At 37.7% G+C, this 22,009-nt stretch overlaps 1 protein-coding gene across 1 annotated transcript in view; it reads left to right on the top strand.

Annotated features, from left to right (window-relative positions):
• HHAT (hedgehog acyltransferase) overlaps window positions 1-22,009 on the top strand; it is a 143,189-nt gene that overhangs the window by 11,419 nt on the left and 109,761 nt on the right. The window contains exon 7 of the mRNA XM_008932966.2: window positions 7,660-7,810. Within this exon, the coding sequence (XP_008931214.1) occupies window positions 7,660-7,810 (151 nt within the window). The remainder of the gene's footprint in view (window positions 1-7,659; window positions 7,811-22,009) is intronic.

Here is a 22,009-nt window from a genome sequence, read left to right as displayed (position 1 = left end):
TGCAATCTCTTTAATTGCTGCTTTATGCAGGTTATATTTGTAACTGGCATTATTCAAAGCAATTAACTGAGTGATAAGAGTGTTGGGAATTGTGAACAGAAGAGTGAGGACAGTGTATGTTTAGGTTGTCTAAAGGTAGAACCTTCACTTCTCTCCTGGTGCCCTCTGTTTCCCTGGATTACTGCTATCCCTATGTTAGCTTGTGCACAATAACCACCCTGCCCTGAGAGAGTGCAGGTTGCATCCCTCTGTGCATCAATCCTTTAATGAGTAGAAAGTGTTTTGGATTTTGGGGGGTTTAAATGAGAAATAGTTTGAGTCCTAACTGGAAGGTCCTCTGAAAAACAGCAGTTTTCCTAAAGCTATTTTTCATGTTATGTAGAGGAACTTCTCTACTAAGAGAGAAAATGAACATTCAATATTTAAGCTCTTCAGCTAGAGAGTATGAAGTCAATTGTTTAATTTTTTTCCATGTTGAAGACATTTTGCTGGCTTTCTGACCTTGAGATGAGAAAAAACTTGTTGCATCCACATCTTAACGTGGACTAAATAAAATAAGAAAATATTACAGATCTGTTTTCAGGGTATCCCCTCCCCTACTCAATACCAAAATCCCCATATGCCACACAGATGTCAGAATTTCTTCTACCACATATTCTTCCTCATGTTTAAATTGTTTCCTTTAGCATTCTGCACATAGTACTTTAAACTTGCATGTTTATATTGCAGGAAGCTGTGGCCATAGTACTGAAGATCTAATGCCATGTGCATTAACAAAAAGCTGCATTACATGGGTCTGAAAAGAGTATCATTTCAAACTCAGTATGCAGTTGTGTTTTGCTTCCTCGGTGACCTGTGTTTGGTAGCAAGAGTAACAATGTCAGTCTTTGGTGTGGAGGAAGAGGAGGTGATGAGAGCTAGCTTTGAGGAGAAGAGCTTTTAGATTTCCCAGTGCTAAGTCTTTTGGGTAGCTTGAGATATGAATGATTTTCAGTCATCATCCATAGCTCTTTAATCTTCTCTGTATAGGGCAGTGGGAATCCTGTCTGGATATTGGGGAAGGCATTCAGCCATATCCTCCAGATAGTATGAGATAGAGAAAACAAAATCTATGTGAAATCTTGTACTTGTTTCTTCAGTGACTCCTGTATTGGCCTGTGCGTTCCTTCAATGCAGTGGGCTCCAGTGGTGTACCTCTCTTTCCCAGCAGAAGATATTACTGCTCTCCAAGACCCCCACCAGACATGCTAAGCACCTGACAGCACAGTACTAAGGGTTGCTCATGGCCTGGGCTTTGGTGCTCTCCTCAGAGTGCCTCATTTCTAAGACCTGCTATTCCTGACAGCCCTGTCCTTGCAGCAAACCTTGGCTTCAAATCCTTCTCAACAGTGCTGATCTTCTGTGCTAGGAATTATATAAAAAGCCAGGTCATACCAAGCAATGTAGCTTTCCAGTAGCCAAATATGAGCTCCCACACTTGGAACAGAATAAGGAATACAAAGTGACTGTATCCAAATGTGCGCCTGTTTGCCATATCTCTGTGTCCCTTCAGTTTGTGGAAGGGATGTTAATGTCTGAACACAGAATTAATTTAAAAATGTCAGCTGTGCAAGCACAGAACTGTTATTTATTGGTCCCAGGAAGCCATTGTTTGGAGAATGTGAGCGTTTTCCAGAATTCACAAATCATTGTGTCTATGTTCACAAATATTTGTCTGTGGATAGTTAGCAATTGACATATTGAGCAATATTAGGGCATTTGTGCTTTTTTAATGTTGAGCATCAAATGCAATGTTTGTAGCAATTCCATGGTTTTATGTCAGTGCTGCATCTCATTCTGGTAGCATCAGTCAGATTGTCTGAAAGAATGGGGTGCTTTCAGAATTAAAAATGACATAGTAGGAAGACCTGTATTCCATGTTAATGGAAACCATGACAGATCGTTCTTCTCAGTTTTTAAAGTTAATTTGGATTAATTTGCTGCCTTTACATTTTACACTGTAAAATGAAGATTTGCAGGCACCAAGAATAAAAACCACTATGAATTCCAATAGTCCAGTATCCTGGTGAACTGCAGTATAGTGGAGGAATAGCTACACTAGGCCAGATCAGAGGTGGTTCTGTTCTACTGAGTAATGTTCATATATGGTATGTAATAAAACCAGGGATAAGAGAAAAGAGTAAAGGACAGGTAGATTGGTGATCCTTTTCAATGTATGTTCTTCAGGCTTCTGTATCTGAATGACAAATTTACTGACATATAATGGGGAGCTCAGTAGCATTAGTTGAAAGAACTTAAATTGAAACAAGTGATTTTCTATTAATGGTAAAATTCACTCTGCTGGGGTACATTGTATCATATAGAAAGTGAAACAAATGTATGTTGCTAGTTCATTTCTTTGTGAAGTTCAATTCTGATAAGGCAGATGTTGAAAAAGCACTGCCTATATTTCCCTTATGAGGTTTCACATTTATCCTGTGATGGTGATTCAGCACCATCTACTCATCTCTGCTCATCTGAGCAGAGCTTCATGTAAGTCTTGCAAGGTATAGGGAATGATGAAAGTCAGAATTCTGCATGAGAATGTATTGTTCAATACAATCGTTGCACTGGATTTATCTATGATATTAATAGCTGTAGATGTGAAAATATATTTGACTAGGAATCTATATGTGCTTTGTCAGGTGTGTGATGTATAGACATACATCTGAGATGTACACATGTGTGATAGAAGGTTTCGAATGCTCTGTGGGTTTAATGTGTTGGTCTTAACCATGTGCTGTTTTTTTTTTTTTTGTAGTGAAGTATGCACAAGTTAGGGTCAATTAACAATCATTGTTTTAACTATTAACTAGGCTCTAATACTTCAAAAGGGTATTTTCGTATGAGTGGCATGTAAGTCAGTCTAGAATGTGATCTATTCAAAGATGGAGCCACATGGTTTAATCTGTAAGTGCTGATTCTATGTTTTAATTTGTTAGAAGAAAACGTGTTACATGAGTTCCTCCTTGAAAGTAAGACCTAGCTGAGTAGTCAGTGTAGGTTGGATGTAAGGTGCTGGTTTTCATGTGTGTGCAGTTTTTTCTAATAAACCCATAGATAGAAAATGGATTTCTGAGTTCATTTTAAGAAGCATGCAGTGTTTTGCTATTGAAATTAGAGTGTCTGTGCATTATGAAATACTAAGAGTGATCTGAGACTTCTTTCATCCTACAAGATTATAGGGAGAAACTGATAAAATATTTGGCATCTTGATGTCTGTTTTGAAAACTGGAAACGTGAACATGAATCAGAAGTCTTAGATTTTATTTTCTAAAATATTAAGTAGTTCACTGTTTTAGATAAAGAAGTGTGTGTCTGGGAAAGTAATTTTTTTTCCTAATCTTTTCTGCAGGATAAACTTCCAGATAGTATTGTTAATTAACCTACTTCTATGACTACTTTTTTTACTCGTGTGTTGTGGCTTAACTCCAGACAGAAACTGAGCACCACACAGCTGCTCACTCCTTTTGCGGTGGGATGGGAAGACAATTGGAAGGATAAAACTGAGAAAACTTATAGGCTGAGATAAAGACAGTTTAATAGATAAAGCAAAAGCTGCATGTGCAAGCAAAGCAAAACAAGGAACTAATTCACTGCTTCTGTGGGCGGACAGGTGTTCAGCCATCTTCAGGAAAGCAGGGCTCCATCATGCACAGCGGTTACTTTGGAAGACAAACGCCACCACCAGGAGCATCCCCTCTTTCTTCTTCCCTCAGCTATATATGCTGAGCATGAGCATATGGTATGGCATATCCCTTTGGTCAGTTTGTGTCATCTGTCCTGGCTGTGTCCCCTCCCCTCCACAAATCCTTGTACCCCTCCAGCCTTCTTGCTGGTAGGGTGAGGAGCAGAAAAGGTCTTGACTTGCCAAGCCCTGCTCAGCAGTAATGAAAACATCCCTGTGTTTTCATCAGCTCTATGTTCAGCACAAGTCCAAAACACAGCCCCATACTAGCCACTGTGAAGAAACACACCTTCCACTAGACCAGGTTTTTCAAAGGCCTTGGGAATATTCAAGGTAGGTGCCTTTAAGGCATGTGTGTGCTTGAAAAACCTTCTGGTTTTCTTTAACCTGGAAGAACTGTCTATGCCTTGACTGAGAGTCCCTTGACAGCTCTGTTTAGTCTTGTGTAAGTAATTTCATTCTGGGATCTTTATGTCCATTTAGTTTTGTCTAAAAATAAGCACTTAGCCTCCAGGACAAACACTGTGGTATTTACTTTCCTGCCACTGCTCCATACACATCAGGATGTTTCTTGCTTCTTGTGTGCTACGGGAAGGCTGGGATATTTTGAACTTGATGATGCAGCCCCAAATTCTGAGCTGTTATAAATCTCTGCTTCCTATTAGACTTCTGCCACGTGTCAGTAACTCTTTTGAAATGTGACTGCATATTTATCTCTGTTTTCTAGTTGAACCTGTCCTAATACTTGACAGAAACAAGCATCTGCAGTCAGTAATGTCATAGGGTCAATGTAGCTGCAAAAATGGTCAAGTTGTGAGTGCTCTTAATAAAATTGCCTTCTAAGTTACAGTTGACCATGACTTTTGGTGATGGTGATAGTTTATGGACAGAAAAATGCCAAGTATGGTTTGTAATACCTGGATCCAAGTATTTTATTGCTTGCTATTTGTTAACTTTTGTCAAAAAAATACTAGGCAGAGTTCTGAGAACATGTAGACTAAAACAAATTAAAACTTGTGAATATTCTAAATTCTAATTATCCTTGAAACTGAGCTCTATGAAACTTAGGAAATACAGTTTTGCAGTAAATTTAAGGTTAAGGAAACTATTTGAAGGTCTATAAATACATTTTTAAAGCATAGGAAAACCTAGAATGTTTTGAGGATTACAAGATGATAAATTGAAAATACCAACTTCTATAAAAGTAATTTACTTTAATCTGGGACTTCAAACAGCTTGACTGTTGAAGTATATGGGGTCAAGATTGGGTACTTTTAACTATTTTATCCCTTAACACATTTCTATTTTAAAAAAAATAATTAACCTTGACTCTGAATCCTTTGAACTAATTTATTTTGGGGAAAAGATAATTCTGGCAATACGTTTTCCCTTAGATGTGTTTTAATATACACTTAATATAGCTTGTTTCCAATTTAAGATAATGGTCATGTGTGAGGATGAGTTCTTAAGCTTTCTATCAAATGCTAGAGAACAAATTACATGATAGTGTTAATGAATTTGAGAAATTTGGCATTGATCTTAAAATTTGTTTTTGATTTCATGTTTTTAAACCAGGTGAAGCAGTGTATTCTGGCTGCTTTGTGCTAGAATGGAGCAAATGCAAAGCAGCTGGAATGTCTCGGGTATGCAAGAAGATTTAAAGGCTGTGCCTGTTACCGATGCAGCCCAGCTGTTGTGCGTGGCTGTGAATCTTGCCCCTAGCTTTCCATGTGTGTCCAGAACTGTCATACTTCTGGGATGAGTCCAAAACCAATGAGAACTTAATCTATGTATTTTGACAGGGGCCTTTGTGTTGCTGTTATTGTGACTCTTAAAATTGCCACTCGCAGAACAGCTCGTGTGTGCCAGGTAGTGATTGGTTATGTGATGTCTGTGTTTAAGACACCACTGCTACTGAGCTGTCTGTCTGTTACAGTAATGACAACTTACATGGGTGTTACTGGAGATGGGTGAAAATGCCTTTTTTTCTAAAACTTGCATATCTTTGTGTCTGAGAACTCAGAATCTTTCATCTTTGTATTTAAAATCAAATGTATTGATTTTCAAGTCTCAAGAGAGTGGAATTCTGTTTCTAAATATCTTTCCATCAAGCACAACCAAAGGATTTTGAATTTTACTACTGCACAGGCAGCTGTGCTCTTTGTAATTGGTTTGTGTGGGTGTCGGTGCTCAGCTCTCCAATGAAATTTGCCAGAAAACAAATGAGACTCTGAATGAGATGGGAATTAAAGCAGAAAGTTGATGGTATAGATGATTTAGCAGTAATCTAATGTGGAGCTAATTGGCTAGTATCCAAATTGTGCTTCTGATTATTTGTTTCCCTCTGGGGGAAAATGCTATTGAAAACTAGATGGCTGCTCCCCTGAAGTAAAAAAACATAAGCTTCATGTCTTGGTATTTTGTTCTAATATCAGTTTTTATCTTGTATGTCACAACTGTTTCCTATAATGTGCATGGGTCATAATATTAAAACTAAAAATGTTGGATTGTAGTAGCAAAATACTGGTCATGTGTAGGCCAGCAGGAGTTTTGCATTTTACATCATCAGTGCCAGAATTTCACTCTAGGTTGCTATACAGTAGATGAATTTTTAATTTTTAACTTTTAGTTGTCATCCATAGTATACTCATTAGTCAGCAGAACGCAAAAGGGATGTTTTGCACCCAGAAAAGGAAGATTATTTAAATGTTCATGGACTTGTACTGCTGCAGTCAGATTGAAAACTTTGTCTCCAAGGAAAGCCTGCTGGAAGGATTTAAAATTAGGCTAAATATCTAAAGTGCTTTAGTCAAATTAGTTAATATGACTGAGGCAAAGCAGAACACTAGAATGAAAGGAAATGTAAAAATTGCATTATATAATTTTTTTTCTCTCCTGAAGTATAATAATTTTAGTTTCCCTTCTTTGTGGTGAGATTTTCCTTTTGTAAATTGTCAGTTAGATGGAAAAGTTCGCCAAAGTTGGGTCTTTTAGGAATAAATTCACCAGTTTCTGTAAATGTGTCAACCTCTGCTTTTTACTGGCTTTCTACTTATGATTATTGGTCAATGCCATTTTGTTCGGCAGAAAACATTTAGAATATTAATATGAATCATCTTCCTTCGTAATACATGCAAAGGTTGTACTTGCATGAGTAATGACTCTGAGAATATGTATGATTTTCACCTCACACCTGTGCAAGATGCTACATTTTGTGCCATACCCTGAGGTTAAATCGTGAGCAAACACACTGCCAAAATTTCTCCTTTGGAAATCAGGTAGCTAGAGCACCTTAAGGAGACCTTTGTCCTGTGGGTTTAAAAATTGAAATATGCTTTGAGCATTATCTCAAGTGGAGTTCCAGTCTTCTATGCCTTGGCTGCAGCAGAAGGGACCTTGTAGAGGGTATTTTCTGGGAACTTAATCTGACAGGATGTGGGATGTTTGTGGGACTGTCAGGATAAGCTGCAATGATAACCATTGTTTATATCTGTTCTGTAGCAAAAAGTGTAGAGTGGTTGTTTGGTTTTTGGTTGGTTTTGTGTTTGTTTTTTTTTTTACAAAGATAAATTTCATTTTCTCTGTAGTACATGTTCATTGCTTATATCACTATGTTCTGATTTTAACTCAAGTCAGTATTTATTTTTTTCATAGCGACACCCACAGTCCAGAGATTTTTGAAGGTGGAACTACAGATACATACTTGTGCCTTCATATTGGAATGATGGTATTATTTTGTGTGTGTGCCTAATGTCATAAGGGCATGTGCTTTCATCCTGTGGCTGTTGCAAAAGTAGCTGGTGTCTATCCCATCAACCGATGATGCTTGTCTTAGTTCTTTGAATAATTGCTGTTTGGAAGTAGTCAGTATTAACAGGTTTTAAAAATATTTCGGACCTTGTTTAAGGTATGTTTATTTTTTTTTCTTTTAGGTGGCCTGGCTCTAGCTCAAGTGCTGTTTTTTTACGTGAAATACCTGGTTCTGTATGGTGTTCCTGCCCTCCTCCTTCAAATGGATGGACTCAAACCTCCAACTCTGCCTCGCTGTGTGAGCCTGATGCACAGTTTCACTAAAATGTGGAGGTTAGTCCTTATTGCTTTTCAGACAGTTTATTACTGATATAGGGCAGTCAGTGTATAAGAACATGTATGTGAACATGAACACACGCATATGTTTGCTTTCATGTGCTTGTGCTTTTTCTCTTCACCCATGATTCTTCTTTAGCACTTTTAAAATGAACTTCAATTTGATGGTTACTTTTTTCACTGCTTGGACAAATAAGGCCAAGCATCTCTTTCAGCGTTTTCATCCTCATAATTTTTTTCCTCCCAGAGAAGGAAAATAAATGCTTGATTGATCACATGAGGAAAGGTGTAGTTATAACCCTTCAATATGCAGAGTGATATGGTAGAGAAAGCCTTCAACACACTAGAAGTACTATGAAAATGATACTTGTTTATAAAGTAGGATGAATTTCTGAATCTCTTTTGTTGTTAAGGAAGTTTCAGAACAATATTTCACCATAAACCTGTGAGTTTTGAATCATGTGGTTGCTTTAAATCAATGTTCACTGAAGTCTTTTTACTGAAAACTGTCTCCCAGGGGGATTCTGCTTAATATTTAGCTTCTGTGTAGCAGTGGATTCACTTGACTTCTCTCCTCCCTTGTTTTTCTCTGCACTATCCAATATTCCTTCAGTCTGTGGAATTCTGTGCCCCAGACGTCTAAAAACATTCCTGAAATGATTTAGACTTGTCAGCTTTTTAGTGCAGAGACTCCTCATGTTATGTTAATGCAGAGCCTCTCAGAATGGTGCTTACCCTGTCTTGTCTCTGACTGCTTTGCAATATGAATAAAGCTTTTCATTTTAGTCATAAAAACAGTGGGCCTGCTGTTATCAGTTTTATTGGATGAGATTTTAATTTTGTTTTCAGCTTGAAGCTAGCTGTAACAAGAAAGCTTTATAGTTTATAATAGTTAGCAACTGTAGATCTGTAGTATTCAAAGAAATGCAGCAGGCATAGAGTACAGAACACAGGTGAACTATTAAAAATTATTTGAGCTACTAACAACTGCCTTGGTTTAAATGCTCTTTCAGAGTTTGAACTTAAGACTTACAGAATTAATATAGAAATTTGTCATTTTTACCAGGCACTCTCCTGAGAGCAGCATCTCTTGGCCTGCTGGCCCTTGCAAGCAAATTTGCAAACAGTAGCAGTTTTTCCTCTGTTTCTAGTTCTTATTCCAGGGAATCTGTATATTGCTCTGGAGGTGCCAGATGAAAATGAACTTCACAAATACCAATGACACTGCTGTGCCAGGTAGTTGTAACAGGGCATGCAAGGGTACTCAACACCTGCAAAAAAGTGTGGTGTATCACAGTAAAAACATTGGATGCCCCTTAAAAAAATATTCATAACATTTGTAAGAAAATTGAAACTAATATCTAAGTGGAAAATTTAATTATTTCTTTATAGAAGCAAAAAATGTCAAGTGCTGATATTTACCTTTTGCCTAATTATTTAATTCATATCAAACATTCACTGTCAGAAGTAATGTTACCTCATCGACTGAACTTGTTTGTTTGCTTTGAGTGTTGAAAAAAGTCAGTTAATATATACCTGATTTGATTTCTTGCTCTCAAAGTCCTGTAGATAGTAGAGCTTTCTGTAGCTGCTAGTGTTATGGGTCGTTCTCAATTTTCTAAGAAGTTTTATGAATGCCCTGAATTATGATGCCCTTTTGCCTTTACAGTTAAACTCTTCAATCACACTACCCAGAGGCTTTGCAGTCTTATGTGGTATATTGGCATGTTGTATAGGAATGTCGTGTTAGAAGTAGAAATAATAGCCTTTCTTTCTGAACTGTATGACCAAACAGGACAGGAAGTTGGGAAATTGGGGGTGTAGCATAAAAGCCAGCAAAAATGGGGAAAGTAAATGGCTCATGTTGCAAAGCCTTCAGAAAAGTGACACTGTGCTTCCTTAAGATGCTACATAGGTTGTTGTAGTTTGTGATACAAGGACTTTAATGTGAATTTTCATAGCAACTTTATTAGAGTAGGTCAAATTTAAATGTTAATGATGCAGTGCCTAGTTTTAAGCTGATAGAGTGAGATGTGTACTAGACTTTGTTTTCATAAAACGGTAGCCTGGTAAAGCTTATTAAAGGCTTCTAAGGGCCAGGTTGGGAAATGGAGTGTCCGGGAATGATCCAGTTGATATGGAGTACACCACTGTTACCTGGCTGGCATCAGGGACACTGCTCAGAAAAAAGCACTTGTGTATGCTTTGCTCACTCTTACCCTTCTTGCTGGTGTCCACTTGAGAATACTGTTTGAAACAGGGTTTTATGCTGGCTAGGCTTTTGAAGACCCAGTTATTGTTGTTTTTATGTCTCAAAGCTTTCAGCAGTGCAGATCTTGAAGGAGAGAAGGTAGTCTGAAGAGAAAGGCAACATGAATGTCACAATGTAAGGAATGCAAATATGCTACTTAGGAGTCTTCCACCACCACCTGGTGTCCTTTGAGCATAACAAAGCTTTTGATCCGACCCATCCAGACCAATGTCACTTATAATCAGTACATGCTGACATAATTCACTGTGATACAGCAGGTGGAAGAGCTTTCAGTCAGGAAGGTAAGAAAAATACCACAGTGTATCTGAAGTTTCTCTAGAGCTGAAAAGTAAAGCAGGAATCAAAGAATGAAATCAAGTATTCCGTCTCTCTGTTTATGGTACTAAACAATAAACTAAATTTTGTCCATTCAGACCTAAAAATTAAAGACTTTAATTGAAAAAGTTATCAACGTTATAGTAGGTTCTCCCTAAGCCATATTTAATCAAGACAGTCTCTCAAGTAAAAAAATTATCAATCTCGTTTGCTGTCTCGAGACAAATACAGGTGTTGAATGTGTTACTGTGGTTTCATTTTACCAGGGTATCATTAGCTTGCTAAATATGCAGCTGCATAGCTAATAAATGCATGATAAAGATATTGCTATTAAAAACCTTTATCACAGCTGCGAAATGGAGCCTCTGAGCTCCTGATTTCCAGAGAGGATAGCAATTCAGTGGCACATGAACTTAGTTTTTAGGGTCTGCTTTACCTTAAGTCATAAAAAAGTCATTAAAATCTAGTTTTTGTCACCAATGTTAAAAGCAAGGAAATGAATTCTGAGAGAGAAACAATGTTGCTGGAAACTTGCAAGTGCTTTTAAAGAACTAGCCAAGGCTGCTGTCTGCCATACAACTTTTCAGGTGGGGGGGTGAATTGTGTAGTGCAACTGGAAAAAGTTATGGAAACTTGCAAATTACTTCAATATGAAAAAATACCTTAGTGGAAGAGTAGTGGTGTGGAAACTACAGAAACAATAGATAGTACATAACTAAATCTTATATCAGTTTTGACTTTTTGGTGAATGACTTTGGCAATTTATTCCACAAAGAAACTTGTCAGTTTGTAAATTAGGACAACAGGCCTGCTGCTGTTTGTGGAAAAAAAAAATTGTGCTTCTATTTTTATGTTTCTATGCTGTGTTACTGAATGTGACAAGTGCTCTTCTGCAAAGATGTTGGACACACTGATTGGATATGTTTTGACATGCCATGGGAACAGCATGGCATAAGAAACCAATTATCTCTGGTCATAGACTGATTTGAAATGTGCAGAAGCACAACACTTCTTGATGATGCTCGGAGGGCTGAAGCGCCTTTCCTGAGAGAGTTGGGGTTGTTCAAGCTGGAGAAGAGAAGGCTCTAGGGAGACCTCATAGCTTAAATGGGGCTTACAAGAAAGAGGGAAACTTTTTTTTACATGGGCAGATAGTGCTAGGACAAGGGGGAATGGCTTTAAAGTGAAAGGTGAGAGGTTGAGAGGAAGTAATTCTTTACTCAGAGGTAAACTGGTGAGGCACTGGAACAGGTTGCCCAGAGAAGCTGGATGGCCCATCCCTGGAAGTGTTCAAGGACAGGTTGGACAGAGCCCTGACCAACCTGTTTAAGTGGAAGGTGCCCCTGGCCCATGGCTGAGGAGTTGGGATAGATGATCTTTAAAGGTCCCTTTCAACCCAAACCATTCTATGACCTCTTCTTTCTCTTTCCACCTTAAAATTTGTTCATTCCCAAGTATCTTATCCCAAAGTAATTTGGAACCAAGTGTGTTTGGGACAAATTGTGCTAAAACTTGGTGCATGTTTAATAAAGGTTAGTCTCAGGCAGGACAGAGGCTTTTCAGGAAGGCATTAAGGAGTAGTGTTTGGAAAGTAAATTTCACCATAAAAAGAATTTCATCTAGGATAAAGAAAGTGGAGTTGAAGAAATGCTGCCAGAGAAAAATGAAAGATGCAATGGTAAACATCTGTCCATTTTCAAGTACTATGCTATAAATTCTAGATTCCACCTTGTATTTAACACCCTGATACTTGACCAGAGAAGAGTCTGACATGTCAACCCCCCATTTTCTTGCATGCTAACAGGTGGACTAGGAGGGCTGTATTTTGCATGTACAGACACACATTCACACTTCTGTATGAACACATGCTAAGTTTATCCCATAGACGTTTTGGTGGCATCCAAAAATGTCATGTGAGATGTGAGTTGCAAGAGATTGTCTGCAATTCAGTCTTGTTTACCTGCCTCATTATTGCTGAAGCATTTGCTTTACATGAAAAAAATGTGCAAGGTCTTAGTGAATTGTTCCAAATTATGGATTAGAGTTTTGCTGTGGGCTAATCACATTCTTCACTATAACCAATCCTTAGAAAATGAATCTACAAGTGATAATGTAAATTCATCTGCATCTGTTTCTTCTGCATCCTAATACTTTTTGTCTACATTTACTATTGTTCCTGAAACCTTCCTCCCTCTGGGAATGGTCGCTTGTGTATGTCTATCAAAAAGGACAGTAGCAGGGGTTTTTCTCCTTGTTTCAGATTCCTTTCTGGGAAAAGACAAGTCTGATATTGATGTGATGTGTGAGCGTGAGCACAAGAGATCATTGACCATGTGCAGTAATTTTGGAATGATGAATAGCATGCAAAAACTTCCCAGCTTTTATTGTTGACTTGATAGTGTTTATTTAATTGCCTATTCTTGGCTTATGGTGAAGACTGGAATAGATTTTTAAGCAAGGAAAATGGATTTCCTGACCTGTAGAGGAAAGGCAATCACTTGAGTGCTTTTTCACCCCTGCATTTAAATAAGATCAGAAACGGTGTTCCTGTCAATGCTTGATTTGGGAAGCTTGCCCCCTTAAATTCCCAAATAGCCAATGTCTGGCACAAGTTAACACAAACATAATTGCCTATAACAATAACAACTACAGCTGTGCTGCAGATATGTGTAGCCAAGATGACATCCCTGCCTCTGGGCTCAGAATAATGTGCCTTTACACGTTTAGGGGCTTGCACTGTAACAAACAGGGAAAGGGTCTTTCTTTCTATTTGGGTGTTATCGTGCTCTTTTGTTGTGGTGTTTCTGGATAGTCTGATGGATGGTCTGAAATTGGAGGTAGCAGATTTTCTCCCTAAATTTCTCCTTCCTGTGGGTTTAGTTCTCTGATTATATGTTAGTAATAACAGTGAATTGCTGTTATTGTTGTGCTTTCATTTGGAGGTAATTGCAGGGCAAAAAGGAAGGATGCTAAATGATAGGTCAAACTCCTTTACATGGCAGGTATCTTCAGGACTCAGTGAAGTTACCAGTCCTTGAAAAATTTACATGGGGGAAGGAGAGGCAGGCAATCAAAAGAAGCTCCACATCTCCATGGCAGTTTGAAGAGGGGATTCAGTGTGAGTCACCCGAAGCCTGGTAAAAAATTTAAATAGCATATCCATATCTGTGGCTCAGACCTGCTGCCCAGCTTGCTGTGAAAAGGATTGCAGCAGCAGCAACAGCTGCTTTTCAAAGCTGTAGGAAGACTTCTCTGGGGTTCTGTGCCTGGGGAAAGGATGCTGTCTGTAGCTTCGAGCCAGGGATGCTGGACCAAGTCTACCTGTACTGTGAACAGAGAATCTCATTTTCAGTACTGTAAATGGCCTAGCAGCCAGCTTCAAGAGGATCAGGTATTTTCACATGATTTGTATTTATCCTATTGTTCTAGACAGCTATGTTTGGAAAGCACTCTGTGCCTGTGATGGGGAATATGCAGCAGCTGCACCTGAGCGACAAGAAAAGGAAGGACATGCTCATCCATGTTTCCTTTTCCTCTGGAGTTTAGGTGTCTCTTCTGGTATATTTCCACCATTTGATATCTTCAAAGAAAAAAGTCGTGCAGTGTGTTGTAGACAGTGTATCAGATTAAAATAAAAACGTCTTTTTATTATCTAGCTTTTTTTAAAAGCTGGTTTTAATCTTAAAAAAATGTTAATGCTGCAGATTTCTGTATCACAATTAAAAGGTATCTTTTCCCCATTCTATATTTTTGTACATGATATCTTAAATATGAAAAAAAGATTTAAAAGGATATTTGGACTAAATAGTGTTGAAATGACCTAGTGCTTATGAAGTAAGGGAAAATTGTATTGAAAATTAAGAATAGAATAAATCAATATTGCCAAAGTGTGCAGAAGCCTAAGTTTGCAGACTTTAACACTGTGAAATCATAAGATCTGGTTTGTGTCCTGTCTGCACAAGTAGACTGAACCAGATCCCATATCAGTAGTAGAAATAACATGCAAAAGAACACTTTCATCATGGAAACCTTATGTAAGCATAGAGTGGTGGCTTATGTGCTTTAAAATGCTTAATGAAAATTAGTTTTCATTCTTGAGAAGATTTTTATGTGCTCTTTGAGGATTCTGGGTGTGAGTCTTGGAAAAGGAAGGGCTCTTTTTCCTTCTGTTGGTATGTAGGAACTGGGGTTGAATGTGAGGCAGATCTCCCTGTGTGTCCTTGCCACTTACAACCCCTTGCTACCCCTCAGCAGTTTGATTTGGTGTTAAACACACAGCTACTGTGTGGAGTGGCAGCTCAAGTCAGGGTGGGCTTTTGAAGAGGAGAGCCTTCCTTAGGAAGGCCGCTGTGGAGTTACATGTAGCCTTTAAGTGTTACACCTGCTTGCCAGTATCAGAATACCTCAGCTTCTTGCCCCCAATGTTGGGCATTTAACTGCAGAATTACTGCACATTTTTAGTAGTAGAATAACTTGTTTCTAAAGTTGGAAAATAATACTTTCCCTGATTTACTGTATTTTTTGTTAACTATTGTGATGCTTAAAACTGGATATTGATCTGTGACAGATTTTTAGCTAACATGTCACCTGAATATGTGAAAGACTGTAGTTCTGGACCAGTAGTTCTTCTCTCACTGATGAAGACAAAAGATTAAACTGCTTTTTTGAAATCAACTAAATGCTACAGTTGCATGCTACAGTTATCCACTGTACAGCTCAATTTTCTGTTTATATTAAAGCTTTAAAAGGTTCCTTAAATCTCTTCAGAAGAGAAAAAAATCTATTTGTTTCTTTGGAGTGTAAAAAGAAGCAAAATAATGAAGCACCCTTATTCTACTTGGATCTAAATTACATAATAGTTGGAATTTCTTTTGTGTAGTGACTGCATTGTTACTGTAATTTAAAACTGCTGGGATTGTTTGACAATGAAGCTAAGCCCATCCACTGCTAATCACCTGTGATGCCCATTCTTCACCGTAGTTGACATAGAGCTCTGCATTGATACAAACTATTACTGCTGTTCACATTTAGCAAACAGCACTCTGCTGGCTCACAAATACTGTAGAAAATGAGTAATGGCTGTTAATAAACTTGTTTGTTCTGTTTGCAATAAGAGGAGAGATCTCACAGTAATTGGACAATCATACTGCAGTGCAAGAGTCTTATGTGAGAAAGACTGAGGGAAAACTTACCCTATGGGAGTTTGCCACTAATGGGCATTAGGTTTCATCTGCTCTCCATGAGCTACCAGAGGCTTTTGAAGAATCGGGGAAGGTATAAAATTAAAGCAATATTTCTTCTGAAGGGTTGTAGGGGAGATTAACAGAATACAAATGAGACTTGCTCTTTTTAAGAAAGTGTTTGCTGAACTGTATCACCAAGATCCAATGTGATTGGATATGTGAGAAACAGACTTAATTTATTTTAAAACCTCCAGAGTAGGCAGACCTGTGTGTAATCTTACATTAACACTGGCAATGACTGATGCCTGCTGAAAGTTCTGCTTCTCTTTCTGGCCAGGAGATTACAGGGGTGAGGGGGAGTCACTGCATACAATCATTAAAACTTTCCTCAGGCTTTCTGATATAATACAGGTTCTGTGTTTGATTTGAAATAAAACAACAAAACATATTAGGTCATGGTTCCAATTCGTAGACTGGAGGCCACTAGCATTGTGAAGTGTTTGTATGTGGTCCTCAAAAGAACTTTCTCCTTGCAGCTGTCTCATTGTAGGTTATTTTTACTATGCATGTCTCCAGCCTGAGATCCCAGCTAATAACTGAAACTGTGCAGATGAAGCTTTGAGACTTATTGATGCTTTCTACTCGGAGGTGAAGCTGTGTCTAACAAAATGTATACCAAAGTTGGACTGTATTCTGCCTTATACAGGCTGTCCAGAGTCAATCCAGGTGTATTTCTGTTTCCATTAAAATTAGTGAGGGTTTTGCTGCTGATTTTGATGGGGTCAGGATTTCACTGTGGATTTCCACCACCCTTATGGCTTCAGGAAGCCCTAGCTGCTTCCTATGATGCTATGCAGTAAATACTTCCTGAGTAAAATGTTTAGAGTTTTACCTTAAAGTGATCACATAACTACAGAGTATTCTTTTTGTGAAATGAGATAAATGTTTGTACTGCTGAATCATTCCAGGAAGAAACAGAATACAGATTCAAAGTGTTCTATCTAAGCATGAAGTGTTAAAATTCCAGTATGTCCTTAAGCAAGTGTCAGAGAATATGATAAAAAGATGTCTTCGTGTATATACAAGTCCTGCTTATTATTACTGTAACAAGAAATTGTTTGTCAAAGATATGATATGAAAGCATTTGACAGTCTTCATATTTTTTCTTTCAAATAGCATAGATTTTCTTTTTTTACTTTTAGCTGTGTTTTTACATTGAAATGAAAGAAAGCTACTAGTTTGCTGCATTGCAGATGGTTAAAATCAAAGCTTGCAAACAAAAGACAGTCCACTGAAGCTTGATATCTAGGCTTAGCGAGTTCTTAAGATCTTGATGTTTAAAAGAACATTGAATTCACTTAAACAGAAATTTTCTTATTGGGTTGAGCTAGGATTTTTGTTCTAGGTTGCACGGTAAGAATGGAGATGCATAGGAAATGAAAGGATTTGTCATTGTTTATCTTGAAAGAATGCCAAAAGAGGTCCATATATATATTTGTTCCCAATTCTGCTACCATATCAGACTAGTATCTATATGTGGGTGGAATTCACCAAGTGTATTGCAGTAATTGAAAGGCTGAAAATGATAGCTCCAAGAACATGCTTGTATGTGGCAAAGGAATCCCCAGAAAAATGTTACAAGGTGACTTTAAAAGCTCAGTGTCCAAAAGTATATTCCATAGTTTGGGTTATAGATAAATCCAAACAGATATTGGATTGCATTGCATTTTTTATTATGCATCTATCTTCATTTTAAAAACTAGCAACACTAAATAATCTGTGCATTTTAAGTGAATATTTTCAGTTTGCTTGCTGTGTTTATTTCTACTGTAACATTATCTGTGACAATTTAATTGTTGTTTTTCTATTTTGTTGTTGTTCTATAAAGTTGTGCATCAGCTTTATAAATAGTGTATGTAGGGTATGGTGGCAGTTATGCTATTTAGAGGAAGACTTGTCCTGATTGTCACTGAAGAGACAAGCTTTGCTAGAAGGTGTAGGTTTCAGGTAAATTTGTAGAAAACTGTCTGAATCAATGGAAGCTATAGACAGGCAAAGTGTCTTTAAAAAATATGGCTGACTTTCCCAGATGTTCACTTAATAATGATGAGAATGAATCAATAGGTAGCAGTAACTACTTGGAAAATACTTTAATTGGTAGGTGTGCCCCCTCCAGGGGATTTGCTTTAGAAAGTTTTATAGTTCATTGAGACATTAAATAATCTGTATATAGACTTTATCTGCCTTCCTGGTAGTGATCTTACTCTTCAGACAAGACTCTAAAAATTGTTTCAGATTTACATTGCAGACTTGTGATTATTTGTAATTTGGAAGCATACGTCTTTGAGGGGTTGCCTGCTGGGAAGCTTGCCACAGGCAGCATTAGAAAAAACATGAGCAGATATAGGAGAATCCAGAAAAGTAGTTTGGAATTGCTAAATGGTGGGGCATCTGTCAGAGGAATTCTTGTGTTTACAGTCTTTTGTGCATTCCTCCAGTAAGACATTGCTTGAGAATTAGGAACAATGAAGTGACTTGAGTGCTGTGTCAGTGAAAGCAGATGCCATTCAATGACCTCTCAGTCTCCAGTGCAAAATGTACTGTTGTGGGAGAGACTTTTGGTCAGCAGCTCACTGGCTAAATGCCACATTTATTTGAAAAGACAGCTAATGGAAGTGCTGGCCTTGCAAACACAGTTCTACAATTAAATAGGGCAGGCTGTTCTGAGGATGTGGGAATGAGTTAGACTTTCTGATGTCAAGTTTAGCCATGTTTTAAAAGGAATGGCAAAGAACTGTTGTTGAAACATTGCAGCATCTACAATGCTATTTTTGAGATGGTGAATATCCAGAGTACTAGAACTAGAACAAGTAACCTACTTGTTGGATTTCATCATTGCCATGAATGGCAACTAGGCTAACTGATTTGAAGAGATTTAAGTGCAATTATATTGTTTGCTCGAGGGAATTGTTGGGTAGTGCTGCTGCTTGAACTCCTCTCCTGCTAATAGAAGTTACACCACCCCTTTCTGCATTCAGAAGTGTTTACTGGCAACACAACTGTTTTTATGGTGTCTGGGATATTTCTGTCTATTGTGCAATACGGTCTGTGGGTACACAGTATCACATTTTTTTTTTTTTTTTTTTTTTGCAAATGCCAAACTATCTATGTAGGTCTACTCCCCTGAAGTAGGGCCCAAAGTAAGAACCATGCCTACTTTTGAGTGGTGATGCTTGCAGTGGGCATCTTTGCTGAAGTACATGATTAGCCAGATCTTCCCAGATGATGCTGCATGTTGCATGCTTTGTTTCCAGGAGTAGCGTGCAGCCCAGCAGTCCTGGGAGGAGCTGGCAGAAAACAAACTTCGCTGGTTTCTTTCAGCATATGGCTTAGAAATATGGATATACAAAATCAGAGTTGAGTGATTCAAATTTATTGCAATTAATTTCATTAGAAATGTCTCTAGTAGTCAACTTAACTTTAAATTGATTCTTATGATCCTGACATGTGCTCAGTACTTATGTTTTTTGTATCATTGTAAATCATTAGGCATGAGGTCTGAACAATCAAACCTTGTTGTGTGGGTGGGTCCTTTAGCCACCACACTGGAATTGTAAATTGTGGTCCCTAACACAGCTAACAAGAAGCAGTTTTCATCTAGGTCAATGTGGGGTCAAGTCCTTAAATAGAATAGGCTGGCATAACTTCATTGAGTTTAAAAGTTGTATGCTAAAGGCTCACACAATTCCTCTTTTGAGGAACCAGAGTGTGGACCTCAGTTAAAGGAAAGCACAGCTTTGTGGAAAATGAACAATCCAATGGATGACATGTGCATATAATTTTTTAATTTCCCCCCATCAGCTTTGTGCTGAATGCAAATTTGGAGGCAGGTTGTTGCATTATTCATTTAGCTTTCAGAGCAGAAGCTGCACATCTGTGAAATAATTTTGAAAATGTACCTTCAGGAGAGAGATGTATGCTTGCAGGCAGAGGTTTCAAAGACCTCTTGGAAAAGGTCTTTGTTGGTTTAGTGTAGTTGATGATGATGGATTGTACATATAACTGTTTGTTGAATTCTATCAAACTAAAACTTCCATGCTTGACAAAAGCATTCATAGGTGTGTATAGAACTGTGATTCAAAACCACCCTTCAGAGGAACAGAATTAGGGATGTTTTTATTAAAAAAAAACCCTATCAAATTATCTGCAATATGTAATTATGATTATGAAATTGAGGTTAAATATATCTCCCCTTTATTGTTCCACTGACTAGTCAAGATTTTGTGCTGTCCAAAGACCATTACTATTTTGATAAACTAGATTTTACTTATTTTTCACAAATTTGAAATACTATATTGCTACCAACATTTGAATAGAATAGGGAATCTAACTGGTAAATCACTTTTCACTCATATTGCTGTGGATATCCTTTCTCTTGTTTTAGATTTTAATAAGAACATTTATTTTGAAAATTTGTGCTCGTTACAGGATTTCTGAAAGCATTTCTGAAACCTTTATGTAACTGAGGCACCCTAAATTGCAAGAACTACCAGATAAATTGTGTATTTTGCAGAGAACCTCAGGATTTTACAAGCTGTGTGAAGCTTATTATAGACTATACTGTAATATCAAGTAAATATGGATGTATTTTATATGGCAGGTGTAATTTTGTGTTAATTGTGAGGGACACTGTCGTGCCTCATAGGTGGAGTCCTTTGATGTTGAAGGGATTGCTATGACATTTTTAATGCCAATACAGTGTGATTATTTGTTCTCTTTTTTTATTTAATGAAGGTGCTTATTCCACCCCCAGGTTGCAGTCTTAACATTGTTCTACAAACCCTCTTTACCCCTTTTTAATTTTTCCATCTGAGAATAGATGCATCTACCAGATCTGTTGCCTCTGCTACTTCACTGTATTTTCACTTTATTTGTAGACTTAGCTGCAGTATGTATTTAAATATGAACAAGCAGAATGGTGAAAAGTGTCTGTAGTAGTTTTTTGTCAAAACTAGCCTCCCATAATCCTATCTACTCAATATTTTTGTCTTGCACAATGTTTCTATTCGTTAACCAAGATGTATGTACACAGTATCCATAGCCTTAAGTAATGCAACCATTTCTTCCATTTACAATTTGAAATTGTTCAGCCTTGTTGTTCTTGCTTTTGGACCTAATCAATGATGCTGTCCTGTGGGATCTTTAAGATCTAAATGCGCAGTCAGATGATGCTTTATATTCTCAAAATTCTTTTGGTCATAGTTAAACAACTGCTTACACTGTTGAGAACTGAGGATCTTAGGTAGACTATTGAAATGTATCAGTACAAAATCAACTGAGGAATAATGGACCCTGTCTATGTATGCTGAATTACACCTAATGAGGCTCTGATAATTTTTCTTTTTCATTTATTCTAATAAATTGTTTCTATGCATGTTCATTGTTAATACTTATTAAAATATTTCAAAAAAATATTCAATAGCTAAAGCCCAGATGAAAAAAACTTACAAAACTTTTTTAGTAGCAAGTGCATTATGTTTTGCAAAGAGTGAAAAATGAGAGAAGAGATGGCATGTCATGATATCTACACAAACTGTCTTGTTTTCCCTCCTTGTCTGAACCCAGTCAGCCTTAGCTTTGTCCACCCCAACCTCCTTCAGCTCTGATCATCTCAAGTTAGCAGGACCTTTCAGGTTCCATGCTTGTAGTAAGCAAAGTCCTTTGGCTTTTGGTTCAGTGTCAAAAGCAATGATATTTTTGTGCTCCACATCCCTGTCCACAAGAAGCTTGGTTCTTCTGTCCCTTCAGAGAGTGTACCAGATTGGTTACTGCCATCAGAAAATAGCTTGAAGAACTTGAGCAGATGAGCTTGGCTGAAGAAGTGCAAGAGGGCTGTTAAGCATACAGCTCTCTTCTGAAACTGTACCAGTTTCTTCTGCTCCCCATCCCAGCACAAACATACTGAATTTTTGGTCCTAGGAAGAAAAGGTTTTCAGAGCTATAAAAACACACTGTGGGCAGTTCTGATACTGCAAACTGTCTGTAGAACAAAGAATATTTTAGTGAAGAGAGGGAGCCAAATTACAGTATGTGTCCAGGCAGGAGGAATGAAGAAAAAAGACAACTGGATGCACTTCATGCAGTTTAATTGCACAGTAATGTAACAATAATGTAAAATGGTCAACGATTTCAGGAAAGGAATGTGATAAATACAGGTTTAATGATGACCAGCTCATGTTCCTGACGTAATGTTTTTCTATTGCAAGGCAGCTTTTAAGTGAAAAATTTGTTCCTCTCCACCCAGCCGAACCAGTGGAATTTCCTTCTCTGTTAACTCCTGGAATTTCTGCAGCTCATTATCTATCTGCTGATATCAGGATGCCATTAACTACCTGATGATTTCTCTTGCTCTTTGAGGTAGAAAGC

Source organism: Manacus vitellinus, unplaced genomic scaffold, assembly GCF_001715985.3.
Source record: "Manacus vitellinus isolate BGI_N305 unplaced genomic scaffold, ASM171598v3 scaffold_8_pilon, whole genome shotgun sequence".
In the NCBI taxonomy this organism is placed as follows: Eukaryota; Metazoa; Chordata; class Aves; order Passeriformes; family Pipridae; genus Manacus; species Manacus vitellinus.
This window is presented reverse-complemented; position numbering and strand designations above follow the sequence as displayed.